Source organism: Pavona decussata, unplaced genomic scaffold (assembly GCF_977016875.1).
Source record: "Pavona decussata unplaced genomic scaffold, jaPavDecu1.1 SCAFFOLD_50, whole genome shotgun sequence".
Taxonomy (NCBI): Eukaryota; Metazoa; Cnidaria; class Anthozoa; order Scleractinia; family Agariciidae; genus Pavona; species Pavona decussata.
Genome location: NW_028145472.1, coordinates 1,269,983 through 1,285,500, shown reverse-complemented (window position 1 = coordinate 1,285,500; position 15,518 = coordinate 1,269,983). Strand labels below are relative to the sequence as shown.

Genomic DNA, 15,518 nt, shown 5'->3' with positions numbered 1-15,518 from the left:
AGATGGGAGTTCATCGATAAAAGCTCTTCTATCATGCTGGATTGCCAAGGCCACAAATGTGCACGTGTCAGTTTAAAGAAAACAAACAATCTTAGCTTACGCGTGGACATGGGTTAAAGTTGAAGAGAAAACTAAAAAATATTACTACTTCAAAGCACAATTGGACCCTAAAGTAACCTCATAAAATGGACACGTGCAAAATTTTCTCTAACTATTTCTTTTGCACACAGAGCTTTACTTCACTGATGTCAGCTTTTCCACCGTGTTTGTATTTGATACCATCAAGAAAAATCTTAAAAGGATCGAAAAAGGTGAAGAAACGATCACGATAGAGTATTCTCAAAGCAGACCCACGGCGTTTAACCATTCAAATGGAGGACGCATTACGGTAACATACAACAACAATGGTCTTGTTCGACAGGCGCTACTTGAAGACAAATCTGGGCAAAAGCAAAGATGGTCAGTAATTTCACTCTAAACACTATCATAACCTATTGCCTCAGTTTGCAATGTGAAAAATGTTTTCCACATTTATCCCAGTTAGTGCAAACCTTAACTCACTGGTAGAGCAACCAAACGTTGTATGTAAGGCCGTTTTTTTTGTTGTTGTTGTTTTTTAAATTTATTTACTAATTTTAGCTCTACTGTTATTTAAACTGAGACATATACCATCACTTTCATAAGCATAAGCTTCCCTTTCTTACTGCTCACTTCTTGCAAATATTGTTTACTTCTTCCAGTTATTTAACTTTCAGTAACATCTGATTGGGATAAGGAAACACCCCACCCATCTCCTAACAAAAGAAAGCAATCTGAGTAAAGAAGTTTGTTTTGTATACTTTTATATTTTAAACATACGCAAGTTTCTGAAGTTTTACTAAAAGTCATTTCAGTTAAGCCTCACACGTATGCATTCAAACAAGTGAATGATTCTAATTGCTTTCATCGAAAGTACATTTTCGTTGGGTTGAACCCTGCGAATACACTCGATTGCAAAAACGTTGACACCTAAAAAGCATAAACCGTGAACAATGAGACCCAATGGCTTTATGGGTATTTATAAGCGACTAAATTTATTTGCATAATTTTCTATTCTCGTGCGACGGTTGATGACCAAAATTAGTTACACGTGGTGAATGATGGAAACTGTCCAAGCTTTTCTTAAAGTGTCCAAGTTGGCCAACAAGGGCAAATTTGATTGATATACAATTCGCTATTTGCCTATGTTCAAATCAGTCAATGAACTTAAGCAATATTCAGTAGAAAATTATTCGGAAGAATTAAGTCAGTACTGTATTTTTTATTGCAAAGAGTGACAATGGTAAATTATTGATAATGGAAATGAGGTTATTGTTTAAAAACACTACCCACAAATCCGTTGGGTCTCATCGTTCACGGTTTATGCTTTTTAGGTGTCAACTTTTTTGCAATCGAGTGTAGTGTAAATCAACTTCCAGTTGTATGTGGACTTTTACTCCATCAAAGAGGACGCAATTTAGCCGTCAAAAGTTCAAACATGTGTGCGTACATCACGCCGTTTTCTAAATTGTGTTGGCTTGCGTTTTCGTTGCTCCAAGGGGTTATAGACAACCTTTATACTTAGAAACATTTCCTTCATTTTTCCGTAGTTTCTACGTTTATGACGGAACCATCCTTCTTTCTGTGACAATCGGCGAACAAACCACGAGGTATACGTACAACTCAAATGGTGACCTTACAAAGGTCATTTATTCCACCTCCACTGCTGTCAAGTACTCCTGGAACCAATTCGGATTTCTGAGTGGAATAACCAGTTTCAACCGAGAGAACAAGTTAATCCAGGCAGTTTATTTCTCATACGACTGGAATGGCAAGGTAACAATGTCAAGACAACCACAGGGAGACTCAGCAGAACTCTTGTTTAATGAAGAAGGGAAAATGATGGATGTCAGCGGCAATGGGCTCAGCGATATACGCTATGAGAATTTGAAAACGGACGACCAGATTATACGGATCATTAAGCAGGGAGATCAGGTACAAATGCCGTAAACACGTTGAAAGGGGCTATATCAAGGGGACTATTAAAACGTAGTTTTACTTATGGCCTAAATTACCAGCTCAGGGCCCTTTGGTTGTCCTGCGTTTGGAGTCCAGTAAATGATTCTAGACGAACAATGAACCGATACCGTGTGAATGTTAAGAAAGAGGAGCCACAGTCAGCATTTTATCTGTGTCAGACTTTTTTTACCAGTTAAGAAGGTAGAATCTCAACATTTTGGTCTGATTGGTGAAGTTACCATCGATTTTCATAACTCAGTGTGCTCTCCCTTATTTAAGCGCTTTAGTATAGCCATTCTGGACCATTAGTACTTCTACGTTTTAGTTAATGCAGGTTCGTCTTTTGGAAATAGCTAACGCAGTTCCTTTAATCCCTAATTTCTCTGAACCACTGTCTTATCGGCTGTACTTACCCTTCAGTTTGCAGTTGAAATCCTTAGCTATCATCAGTAAAGAAATGTATTTCGCAATTCTTTCTAATATGGTTAATTTTCCCTTTACTTTCGTTGTTTTACGGAATGAAATTATACTGTGATCATACAATAATGACACCAAGACTCACATTTGACAGATTTTTATAAACGGAAACAACAGCACCAACAAAAATAAAAAAATAAATAAATAAATAAAAACACACACACACACACACAACATAACAAACATTCATACAGTCACTTCCAGTTTTCCTATGACTTACTAACGGGCATATTTGGTTTTACGCCTCAAAAAAAAAAAAAAAAAAAACTAATGGGGAAATATTTTCCGTTCAATTTTCCAGGTTGTAATGAAAAGAATGTTCAACGAGAAGACCAAAATCGTGACCGTGTTGGATGCAAACAAACACGAAACAGAATTCCTTCTGGGGAAAAACGGACGCGTTCTCAATACGACAGATCCAGACGGCTTCGTTTATGAAAATGTTTATAATAACAATTCTAAACTGAAAATGTTCAAGTACCCTGATGGAGCAAGTGAAGCTTCTGACTACGATAGCTCTGGGAGACTAGTCAAGTTTACCAGCAGAAGCGGCAAGACGATCAAGTTCGAATACAATAAAAATGGCAAAATAGTAAGTCGTGGCCCCTTTAGTATTGCAGTAATCCATGGGAATTAGGATAAATAACTTGACGGATCGGAATTTTTGATTATAAGAACCCTAACTCTTGCCTCTGAAGTTCATAGCTACAACACCAGATTTGTATCAAACCTTCATTTTCATCGGCCGAGGATAATGCACTTTTAATATTCTTTACTTTTTTCTTGCTCTAGTTAGTTGCTCGTTAAACGCCAGTTAGTTGCACGTGGTAGAAACCAACTCGAAAGCCTAAGCTCCTTTGGTCACTGCGCACATTTTTACTCTTCACATTTATGTAATTTAATGCTGTCTTTATGTTACTTTTCTTATATATTGTAATTTCCTTTTGTTGTAAACCATTGAGATAGTGCATAATAATAAAAACCTTAACCTTAACCTCAGGCAAAACAAATAATAAATGAAACACTGACATTTAGCAACCACTGGGAAAAATCAGTGACCCATGCAGTAAAGTTGGTATCAAATTCAGATGAAATTCGGTGTTTTTGTCATTCTTCACAATCTGATATGTCAAGGAGTATAATTTATACATTGCGTCTTTCATTAACATGACATTAATGGGTTTAAGTTTAAACAAGAAGTTCTGCTATAAATGGGTAATCCCCTCCCCTCCTTAATTTGTGGGAGTGGAATTCAAATTTAGGCGCTGTTGCTGACTCAAGCCTCCTGTGAAAAACTCAGAATTTTTAAAACATCACTACAACAACAATGGTTTATTCCGAAAACCAAGCCAATTTTATCAGTACTGAAGGGTCGAGGAAAAAGACGCATGTTATTTGGCAGATGTTTACGCTTTGGTGGTTAATTGACAACTGAAAGTAAGAATGACCAGGCCAGGCCCCTTTAATAATGACCGGAATTTCCTGTTTAAAGCTGCATGCAGCCATCTTGTAGGACTTCATATTTAGAAACAATTAACAAGAACAGCATCAAAAGGGAACATCGGTAAGCTTAGATAGATCGAATTCATTGTACTGTAAAGAGTGTATTGAAACGTCAACATAACACTCTTTTTGTAGGTCAGAAAAGACGTTGAAGGTCTTGGTTCTTCATATTTCTTACACGATGACGAAGGGAACATGATTCAAGCAACAAATGACATCGGAACAATACATCTTGCTTACGACAGTAAAAACAGACCTTCTGTTATAACGTATCCAAACGGTCAGCAAATCACTTACCAGTTCAACGATTTTCAACGCCGTGTTGCTCTGAAAGAGTCCGCCTCTGGACTAAACCTGGTTTACACGTATGACCGGTTTTACCGGTTAGCGCAGGTTGGTCGCGTTCACCAGAGTGGTTCAGTCGACGTCATTTTGAAATTAGAGTACAACCTTCAGGGGGTGGTGTCAAAGCGGATTTTAGGAAATGGGGCGTATTCTGAATACTTTTTTTATCCAAAGAACTTCAATTTGCTGCGTCTGGTGAATTATTTTCCAAACGGAAGCGTGGCTTCTTACTTTGAGTACAACTACGACGACAAAGGACGCATCAATCAAGTTAACACAACTGCCAGAAACTGGCGTTATAAATATGATGCAGCTTCGCAGCTTATAGAATGGACGGACTCAAAAGGTAAAGTGGTCCGTTATACCTACGACAAACGGAAGAACAGAGTATACGAATCGCAGGGTCCTGGCAACAAGACGTTTTACGCTGCAAACAATGTTAATCAGTACTCCACAGCAGGGAGTTATGATATTAGATACGACACGGATGGAAATGTGAAGGAGAGAACGAACAGGAATCAAAGAAATGACAGTGTTAAATTCTCGTTTAGTGCCGAAGACATCTTGATGCAAACTGAAACGCCAAGCAAAAGGTAAGATTTCAGTCATTTCAGGTAGGTTTTCATACCACGGCGAAAAGCGACTAGGTATGTAACTATTTTATTAAAACCTGGACTGCGGTTGTTCGATTTCCAGAATCTTGATTGCGTAAACGCATCAGCGAACCAGCACATAACCCTGCTGACCAAATATGGTCAACGAAAGTGTCAACCCGAAACTTTTTGAAACACTGTTCTATGTTCCATGAACTGTTTGTGCGCTTTGAGTAAAGTAAGGAGTGAGAAAATGCTAAGTACGAATGCATGGAACTAAGGCGTGTGCGAACTGAACACATTAGAATTCAATAAAACGCCGATACTTGTAATTGGAAGACCCGTTTGCAAGTTGTTATCGTTGCATTTTCCGCGTTTTTCAAGTATAACGATAGTGACAAGTGACATTATAGAGACGATGCAAAAGCTACAATATCTATGAAGTTTTAGCAGACTACTTTCTCCTGATAGAGCTTTTCTTCCTCATATATGACAACAAAACTTTAACACGCTATACAGTTTCTTGGCCGTTTTGAACTAATACCTCTCTGGGGTAACTTTACCCGCCTTCAGGTCAGTAGAGAAATGATGTTTCTTGAAAATTCTGCTGCAAAGAAATGATTTTTTGAAAGGTTATTTAGATTGTTCTGCAGAATAAGTTTTCTTGCGAACCAGCCAACCACCCAATGCTATGACAATGAAATAGATAATAAGCACACGATGAAAAATTTTCAGAAACAATTTTGCGAGGAACCGAACCCACGACCTTCCAGTTACTAATCTGGATGCTCTAACCACTGAGCTATGGGTGACTCATATGGTGAGCAGGTCACAGGCTTGGGGTTATAACTCCCAGGAAGTCGCATCTCGCGAGTACACTGGACACTCGCTATATGTAGCCTCATCTTTTTACTTTGTTTGTTTGTTGTTTATGTTGTTGTTGTTGTTTTTTTTTAATATATATATTTTCTTAAACTCTCGGGACCACTGTAATTGGCTTACCGCTGTCGTGGTATCGCTGCCTAATTTAGCATTTATTATACTTATTCCTTTATGTTTCTGTATCATGTAATAGGCGAAGCTAATAAAATAAAATAAAAAAAGATATAAGCAACACGCGAAATTACCTGCATCTCGCAAACACATTAAATTAGCGTTGTGTACACTTAGTTCATTTATTATTTATTTAATTACTTAATTTTATATTATGAATTATGTATTTGTGTGTAAACATCAGCTTTACGTGTATTTAAAACTAAGTATGAATAGTTCTAACAGTGGGGGCAATTAGTATGAGGACATAACTGTTGTGATGTAGACAAGAGTAGTTTAGCAAACACACGGGGGAGGACACTTAGTCTGGAGCTGCGGGTGGGAGGGGGGGCTTATTCGAGGATTCACACTACCCTATTATATCTTTTCTAGATGTAACTATATCTACGACGGCCTGGGAAACTTATACAAGAAGACGTGTGGCCAAACAGAAATCAAATACATCATCGATCCTTTTGGGAATCCAGGCGCCGATATCACTGGCCAGGTGAAATGAAAGTTTTTAATTTTTGTTTTTTCTTGTTTACTTGTATTAATTCATACATTTTTGTGAGCATGCATGGCTATCACTTGACGTTTTAACCATATCTTTGCTCCGTTAGATTTCTGATGGAAATGTTACACATTTTGTCCACTGTGAAGAGCTTGGTTTAGTTGCTTTCATTGACGTGAATGGAGATCCCCATTATTACGAGTTTGATGGTTTAGGGTAAGGCTACAAAAGTCCGTTTAAGTTAAGTGTGAATTCCTCACGACTGTTTTTTTTTTTTTTTTTTTTTTTTTTTTTTTTTTTTTTGCACTAACGTTTTCTACAGCCAAAGGGTAAAAGGATTACTACCCTAGGAATTCAGTAAAGGAACTATGTAATGTTAACATCAGACATCAGCCGGCCTAGAAAGATTTTCCTCCTCGTTCGCAAAAAATGAACGATAAATATTTTTCTTTATTTTCTTGTTACGTTATATCCGTTTAAAATCTTTCTTATGCACATAGAAGCACATACCTATACATCTGTAAAACGTCTTTGCTAGTGAACTATATTGTACTAATTTTATGAGTGGTATTAAAGTTTTATTTGCTCCCTTCAGATCTGTCGTTGGAGTGCTGGATCCCAATGGCGATCGCATCAATAAATACAGCTACGATCCGTTTGGCAGAATGTTGGAGGTTGAAGAAAAGTTCCCTCAGGATTTCACGTTTATTGGACAGTGGGGGGTTACAGCAGAACGAGAACTACGAGATATCTATTGGATGAGGTCAAGATACTATGATGCGCAGCTTGGAAGATTTGTTAGCATTGATCCACTTGGTAAATATACTCTCCAGTGAACGTTTGAGTAGAAAACGACAAGGAAATAAAGAAAGCCGATACTACTACTACTACTACTACTACTACTACTACTACTACTACTACTACTACTACTACTACTACTACTACTACTACTACTACTACTACTACTACTACTACTACTAACTACTAACTTCTAACTACTACTACTAACTACTACTGCTGCTACTGCTGCTGCTGCTGATCACTACTACAACTGCTGCTGCTGCTGCTGCTGCTGCTCTGCTGTTGTTACTATTACTAGTACTACTCTCTAGACTTTATAAAGTTTAAAACGTATATGATCGTGCAATAGAATTTATCCAGTAAGCCAGGGAAGGTTTTGCAGCTATACAGGTCGATCTTAAAGAAATCAGCAAGTAGAAGGCCTGTAGATGACAGTGGTTATTTATAGTGCATTCTTCTTTTAAGGCTTTTCAGGGAAAAGCATCAACCTCTACTCGTACGCGGCCAACAACCCCATCATGCTTAAGGACCCCCGAGGAAGGTGCATTCCATTCCTTAATGTAGTTGGGGGTCCTTACGGGGCGATTCTTAATGCGGGGACAAATCTGGCTGCTTACATGGCTGCACAGACACTTAACAACCAGGGAATCACCTTTGGAGGTAAATAAGGGAAATCTATCTTACTAACGACTTTTACATTCTTTCTTGTTAATGATAAAAGACTTGTAAGCGTTGTGATATAGTCATAATAGAGGTGTTTAAATGCATCTTAAATTACAGTCGACGTAAATTTAATATCCGTGGTATCATTTTCGTGTTTTTATTTATACAAGTCTTATCTATACGTGAAAAGTAGTGACAGTGCTCGCCTCCCTCCAGTAACGCCAGAGTTCGATTTCAGGAGTTAGGCCCAATATGAGGGCTTGTCCTTGTTCCGATAGCTAACTCTCCAGGTATTCCGGTTTTCTTCCTTCCACAAAGGCCAACATTCTCAAAATCTAATTTGACCAGGAAACAATACTGTTGATGAAGAGTCAGTTTGTGCACATGCCACTATAAATTCCCCAATTTTTTGTTGTTGCTGTTGATGTTGTTATTATTTTGCCACGGTCCATGATTCACGGCATTAAAGGTTATACCGGAAATTTGAGTGCTGCCAACCCTACCCTATAATTAATGTCGCTCAAGTAGTCCTCTCGTCTCCTTGGAACAGTTCTCAACGACCTTAACTACCAATTAATTGGTACAAATTTTACCTTCTTAATATCTTCCATAATTCTTTCATCTCAAGCACCAGATGGAGGCATTTATTGATCTATTTCTCCTATTTGGTCTCAACTCTTCTGTTATTTGGGCAGAGGCGATTCCTGTTCTGCTTATTCACAAGCTAGTGATTATGCTCCAATTTAATTTTTCTTGTCTTTTTGTACACAAAAATCCTACAGTAAGTCAGTACGGCATGCTCATACCACTTGTCACTACTTTCAAATGCATGTCGTTTACACAGGACCCAATGAAGAGCGTATTCTTTCTGTGTAAGCTTGGGACACTCAGGTAGCAAATGGGTTGCTGTCCTACACGCATTTCTCATGAGCGGTTTACTATGCTTCAACATTTTTTTTTTTTAAGTTATGAGTCTAAAAAGACTAAGAATTAACAGGACCGTTTATCTTGCAGGACTTTTTTCAAGTGCATTGACTGGTTTGATCTCGCCTTATCTCAAAGTTGGAAGTGAGTGAAAAGCTTAACGGGGGAGTCAGGTTGATTTTGTATGAAATATCATGAAAGAAGGAAAAAAGTACACTGACACCACAAGACAGTCCACCACCACAATGAGTTATTGATTAGTAACCTCAAATGGTTATTTTGAAGCACCTTAAAATCTAAAATTTTCTTAATTTCCCCTAAATTCATTAATTCTCTCTCTCCAAGCGGTGGTGTTGCACTATAATGACATTGCTTCCTTGATTGCGCTGGATGGGCATGTCTGTCATAATGTGAAGATTACACCTGAGAGACACTAGTTTACGTAATATTGTAGAACTAAATTATATTTTATATCACATTAACCTTCAGAAGCCGCTGGTGGGTTCCTAACCTCAGCCTATGGCTCCATGTGGCAACAAAGGATTGATGATGGTCGCATTGACTTCAAAAAGACACTGGAAGATGGAATAAACGGCGCAATTTCATCGGCTATTCCACGATTAAGCCGTAACTATTCTTTTTTTTTTCTTTCTTTCTTTCTTTCTTTCTTTTGTTGTTGTTGTTGTTTTTGGTTTGTTTGTTTGCTTCATAAATCATAGCCTTTAACTGAATGATGAAGGAAAATCGCTTTCACTTGATGGGCGCTTTAGCCAGTTACAACTTATGTGTGTCTCTCGCACGCATTCTTTCGAACTTGGTGTGTGTTAAAATGTAATTTCTCGGGAGTAATTACTTTGTTTTTGTTTTACGACTCCCAGCTGTAAACTGCTATATATCAGCTTAATAAAAAAAAAAAACACGGGCGGAAGTAATCCTTTGTTTCAAAGTGAGTTAAAGCTCTAGCTTAATAGATGGCCGTTTCACTTCAGATAAAATGAGCATCAATTTTTAGCTTTGACTTCACTTTGCTTAAAATAGGCTTGATTTTGCTCCATTATTTGTTATGATAATTTTTTACCATTTTAAACTGGGAAAGTGTAAAGACTTAATGGGATGAGACTGAAAACGAACAGTGAAATGAACAATCGTACACATGGGGAAGTGTTCGACACACATCTATTCAGAATGTTGAAATGTACCTTCAGTCCTTTTGGAAGTTATGAACTTTAGATGATGGTTTTAGGTTTTGCTTTCGTTATTCTAAACATGTCCCGTTTAATTCCGTTTTGCTCTGTTTCAAAGTTTATATGTTATTCCGGACCAGCGGGCAAAACTATCAACACATATGCTGACCAAAGTGGCAAAATCTACTAGCCATACCCCTTGGGCCAGTATCTGTCTGTATAGCTTATAATTATAAGAACGCTACTAACACTTTTACCGGAATCTCTAAGCACTACTCAAGAAGAACAGGGCTTTGTGACCCTAGTCGTGGTTTGACTTCTGGCAGGAACTCGAGACAAACTAGATGATAAGCGTTACTCAGAAGCGTAATGGATGCAATAAACCAGTAAATATGCCAAGAAAAGGTCTTAAAAATGTCTTAAGTAACTTCTTCTTCTTCTTCCGTTTCTCTTCTTCTTTCGTTTCAGCATACTGCGATGAGATTTTAGACGACCTCTTTGACAAGACGTTTAAAAATAATTTTGTGCCAAAGGTGACACGCAAAGTTAAAGACATCGCTAACTTCAGTATAGAGTGGATTCGGTCGTGGGACCCGGTAAGATGATATGTTTTGCAAACACACACGCACCGTCGGCCTCTCAGAACCCTAATCCCATTATATATTAATTATCTCAATTCACTGCCATAATTAGTGTATATCACGCGATCATAACTTCAGTTTATGCATCACTGCTGGAGAAAAAAAAAGATAACACTGGGCAAACTGACACCTTGTCGTTGGGCGGTAACGGTAGAAACGTTATGTGGTACAACCGCCCACACTCAGTAAAATGCTAGTAGCAGGGGATTTAAATGAAACCACACCATTGTTCACACCATGGCTGATTGACTATATCGACTGCTATGTATTCCCGAGTATACGTCTGATTTCCTTCCAACCTTAATTTCTTCTAAATACAGAACGACATGCTTGGTCCGCCAGGATACGGAGACGCGCGCTTTATTTCATTCAACACACCGCTGAACTACAAGATTAGATTTGAAAACGACCCCAATGCCACTGCGCCTGCCCAGCACGTGATCATTTTACATACACTTGACCAGGACCTGGATTTGCGCACATTCAGAGTTACTGCTTTTGGGTTTGGTAACTTTACTAGAAAGCTGAAGAATGCAAGAGCCTCCATTCAGGTAACGAAAACCGAACATAACATTTGTTAAAAATCCCAACTGGTGGGAGCCAGACCAGCTAGGTTTTCCTTTCTTTGAATGTTACACAGAGTGGCCAAGGATAACAATAACAATAACAATATTAGTTTGAACGAACTGCCCTAGCTAGGCTGGCTTCTCTTTTGTTTTCAATTGTGTTATACAAAATGCCATAATGACACAGAGATACAGGTATTCAAATCTACACACTTCAGGTGTAGATGTTGGAAATATAGACATTGCAATTTGTAAGAAAAGCCGAATTATTTGTTTTGTTTTGCTTCGGTTCTTTCTCCTTCTTCTTTTTTTTTTTGATTTATCTTTTTTTTTCCATTTCTTAGGAAACAATTAACCTTGTGTCGGAGAAAAACATTTATGTACGAGTGCTTGCTGGAATAAACATTTTGACTCGTGAAGCACGCTGGGAATTCCAGAGCCTCGACCCAGAGACAGGTAATGTTGCAATCAGTAAGTCTTTGAAATCCAGCCTCAATACCAGGCCTTATCACGTTATCGCGCGAACCGAGCTTCATGTTGAAAAATCAGCTTAGCGATTGACGTCCCGTTCAACTGCAGCGCCAGGACGACTGGGAGGAAGCTATTTGACATCCTTGAAAACTACAAGTTAAACCAAATGTAGAAAATACCTCCTACACACTTGATGTTCCAGCATTATTTGCAGCAAACCTTTGCAATAAGGTTTTAATTTTTCTTAAAGATCGAATTCCGTTTGAATCAACAAAAATGCGACGTTTACACTGCGCGTTATATGTTAACCCAACCACACCCATTCGTATTTTATAAATACACGGTGATAATCCTATGGAGTAACCAGCCTAACAGTTGCTTATCGTGGAAACACAATGTTTTTTATGCCTTTGTCAGGTGAACCTCCTGATGATCCACGGAAAGGCTTCCTTCCCCCGAACAACGGCACAACAGGTCAAGGATACGTGTCTTTCATGGTTCGCCTTAAGAAGAATTCACCGTCTCTGACAAGAATTGACGCTCAAGCCAGCATCTACTTCGACAAGAATGAGCCAATCGACACTCCGCCAATCTTTAACACGGTAATAAGAGGGATGATAATGTAAACGTTTCTCAGAAATCACATGTACACCCCTTGCGGTGTTTATCACTGATACATGGCAACTGAAATTCGGACTGTCTCTGCCAAAGTGTGTATAGCCAACCTGCCAGCTGCCTTCTGAGGGCTGATTATCTAAAAAAGTTATATTTGGTGTTAATGCCAGTATCAAACGAGCTTAGTTCCACTGATTACTAAAACATTTCACGGAGACATGTTAACGACTAAAAACATGATTTTATCGAGTCAGCAAGGTTGGAAGGTTTCATATAAAGATTGTTATTATTATTATTATTATTATTATTATTATTATTATTATTATTATTATTATTATTATTATTATTATTATTATTATTATTATCATCATCCGTGGGTCACCTTTTATGTGTTTCTTGCTAAGGGCTGCATTCCAGTCTTCACTTTGCTTGTTAATGAGAGGAGGATTTGTTCTAACTAGATCGACGCTGTTTCCTTACTGGTCGGCAGATTGGTTGTTGTATTGTTTGATGGTGGGCCTCTGTGCTTTATTTTCCCATTGATTTTGTAATAGTTAAGGTATCAGCCACCCTACAGGACAGTCCGCGCGCGGATCGCTGCCATATTTGAGGTTTCAACGTTTTCAAATAGATATGCTTGAGAGCTTTCTTTTAAAAAAAAAAAAAATCAGAAGAAAATATTATTTCTGTCGAAAGATATCGAGGGTAAAAGATTTTTTCTCGTTAATTATATTAATTGATCGTTGACAAAATTTGTCACACCCGTGTCACATATCAATTAACTTATCTGTGAACTAGTAACGTGATACCTAGTGCGTGCTTCGACACAACACGTGCGAATTGCCTTCGTGTTGTTTATACCTTTAGTATTCTCCGTGGATATTTAGCGTTTGCTTCGGTGAAAATGCCGCCAAAAAAAAGAAAAGGTCGTGTCCGTTTTCGTTATCGAAATTGACAGCGAAAAAGAAGTTTGACAAACAATGGGCCGCAAAATTGGCAGAGAGCGACAACGGCTCAGTTTATCGGCAAGAGAAGTGGCTCGAGGAGTTGGATATTCAGAAAAGCGAAAATGCTACAGTTGCTGCGAGTGCAAGCCGCTCCAAAATCCAGCTAGAAGAGCCAGAAGAAGAAAGCCAATTAAGCTCAACGACCCCATCTGCTGATGGAACGTGGAAAACAATAAGCGGTCGAGCTATCGCATTGAGCGAAAAGCTGCTTGAGAAACTGGACGAGTCTGTATCTTGTCGATTTTGCCAGGGAAGGGTCCAAGTCATGGAAGATGCAGCGACTAAGCATGGACTTGGTTCTACCTAGAGAATCCAGTGCGAGAATAAAAGCTGTCCGTCGCACAAGACAAATTCTGTTTTTAATTCTTCCGAGAAGAGCACAGCGTTTGAAATCGACCGGGCCTTAGTTCTTGGCCTTCGAGCAATCGGCGGCTTCGCTTTCGTTCGTGTTGATTTCGCACTGGTTTTCGGCATCTTTACCAACCTAGCCAACATTACAAGAAATAAACACAATTTATTTTTATTGCTGCATGAAAACCGTATTGTTGTTTGTAAATTAAACGATTACTATGCATGTACGTTCACTTACTTCAACAAATTTTGTCTTTTGTCCACACGCGGTGTAATTGAACTGACTGGAAGCAAAATAATTTATATTTCCCGCTGCCTTCCGCGAAAGTTTGTTCCTGTCACATGTTACCTGTCAAAGTTCTATTGTTAGAGAAAATTGATCCCTCTCTGATATCAATCAGAACAAACATTTAGGTGTTATAATCTCATTCCAGGTAGGATGCCGCCAAAAATGTATTTTCCATTTTATCTCCGAACGCAAATTTGGCCGATCGGCTCGTACATTTTGAACTCCAAGTCGGCAGCCTTTCAATCAATTTCGCTAGAATTTGGCCAGAGTGATGCCATATATCTCTTCTACAAAACCGTGTCTGCGAATTTTAATACTCCTTTTTATTTCAAAGCTAGAGCTTTTTTTCCACAGGGAGTGTTGACTAATTGCCTTCCCCAACTTCATTTGCTAATAAAAGAGAAACAAACGCACTTGTCAAAAATCTGAGACACGGTTTTTTAGTGGAACGTGTTGAGAAGCGAATGCAGTGTTAAATGTTTTCTTCCGTTTATTTCCGGCGGGAGTGGAACATGATTTATAGAGACGTGTACTTTTACACAAAGCGTTCCAATTTCGAAACACATTTAAGTAAATAGTTTTTGTTAGTTCAAATCCATAATCTGGAATTATTAAGCTTTTAAAAAATGTATGGTTTATAGGGGTTTTTATGAAAACAACTAACGCTACAGCGACCCGCGCGCGGACGGTCCTGAAGGGTGGCTGATACCTTAATTCTTTGGCTCGATCATACACTTTATAAGAACCTGACAATACTGCGCATTACTGATTGAGAGCAATGCAATGTAGTTTTGAACTACACTTGAACCAGTACTTTCTACAATGTTGTTCAAAGGCCGCTCAAATAATCGGTCAATCTTTTAAAAACAATTCATGTCCACTTTTCAATTCAGGATATTTTATGTTACAGCTTTATTTACTTCACTGGATGTGGTGCTGTTTGCTTTAATTAAAAAAAAGTTTTTATTTCAAATGTCTTACGTCGTCTCACTGTTTTTACGAACAGATTGACAGTTCGACCCCCTCTTCTAATTTGTCAGTTGTGAGTGACATCATGAAGGTTGGTATGTTAGCTGTTGATATCGCCTCCCAAGATGAGGGATCTGGGGTGCAGTCAATTGACATTTTGTACCAAATAACTTCCAAAGGTGATGGTAAGTTCGCCTTCTTGTTATCCTTTTTTCTCTCTCTCTTTTCTTTCCGCGCCGGCTTTCAGGGTATCCCAAGGTTGGCTTCCAACGATTTTGTGTTCTCACGTTCCTAAGTGCGTACCACTCTGATTGTGGAAAGCCGTGGACGAAAGCCGGATTCACTAGCTGAAAGTTGAAAATCGAGTAAAGCAGGGAGCAGCGACACGTTTTTGTCTCTGATAATGAAAATTTATTGTCCTGGTGCGAATGCATTGATTTCACGAATGTGGCGCCATCTTTTCAAATTGTCCAACTGATGGAAACCATTCCGCACTTAGTTGATGTACCGAGGCTCCTCAGTTTCTCGTCTTGTTT

At 38.6% G+C, this 15,518-nt stretch overlaps 1 protein-coding gene across 6 annotated transcripts in view; it reads left to right on the top strand.

Annotated features, from left to right (window-relative positions):
* Window positions 1-15,518, top strand: part of LOC146481449 (uncharacterized) — a 77,357-nt gene that overhangs the window by 43,532 nt on the left and 18,307 nt on the right. For all 6 annotated transcript variants that reach the window (XR_014864482.1, XM_085108545.1, XM_085108543.1 and 3 more), the window contains exons 23-37: window positions 231-459; window positions 1,629-2,013; window positions 2,816-3,106; window positions 4,153-4,955; window positions 6,381-6,495; window positions 6,611-6,717; window positions 7,097-7,317; window positions 7,768-7,962; window positions 8,980-9,033; window positions 9,379-9,516; window positions 10,542-10,669; window positions 11,035-11,265; window positions 11,625-11,736; window positions 12,169-12,353; window positions 15,020-15,167. Coding sequence is in view for 5 of the 6 variants with exons in the window: in XM_085108545.1 (XP_084964671.1) it covers window positions 231-459; window positions 1,629-2,013; window positions 2,816-3,106; window positions 4,153-4,955; window positions 6,381-6,495; window positions 6,611-6,717; window positions 7,097-7,317; window positions 7,768-7,962; window positions 8,980-9,033; window positions 9,379-9,516; window positions 10,542-10,669; window positions 11,035-11,265; window positions 11,625-11,736; window positions 12,169-12,353; window positions 15,020-15,167 (3,342 nt within the window). In the remaining variant the exon portion in view is untranslated. The remainder of the gene's footprint in view (window positions 1-230; window positions 460-1,628; window positions 2,014-2,815; window positions 3,107-4,152; window positions 4,956-6,380; window positions 6,496-6,610; window positions 6,718-7,096; window positions 7,318-7,767; window positions 7,963-8,979; window positions 9,034-9,378; window positions 9,517-10,541; window positions 10,670-11,034; window positions 11,266-11,624; window positions 11,737-12,168; window positions 12,354-15,019; window positions 15,168-15,518) is intronic.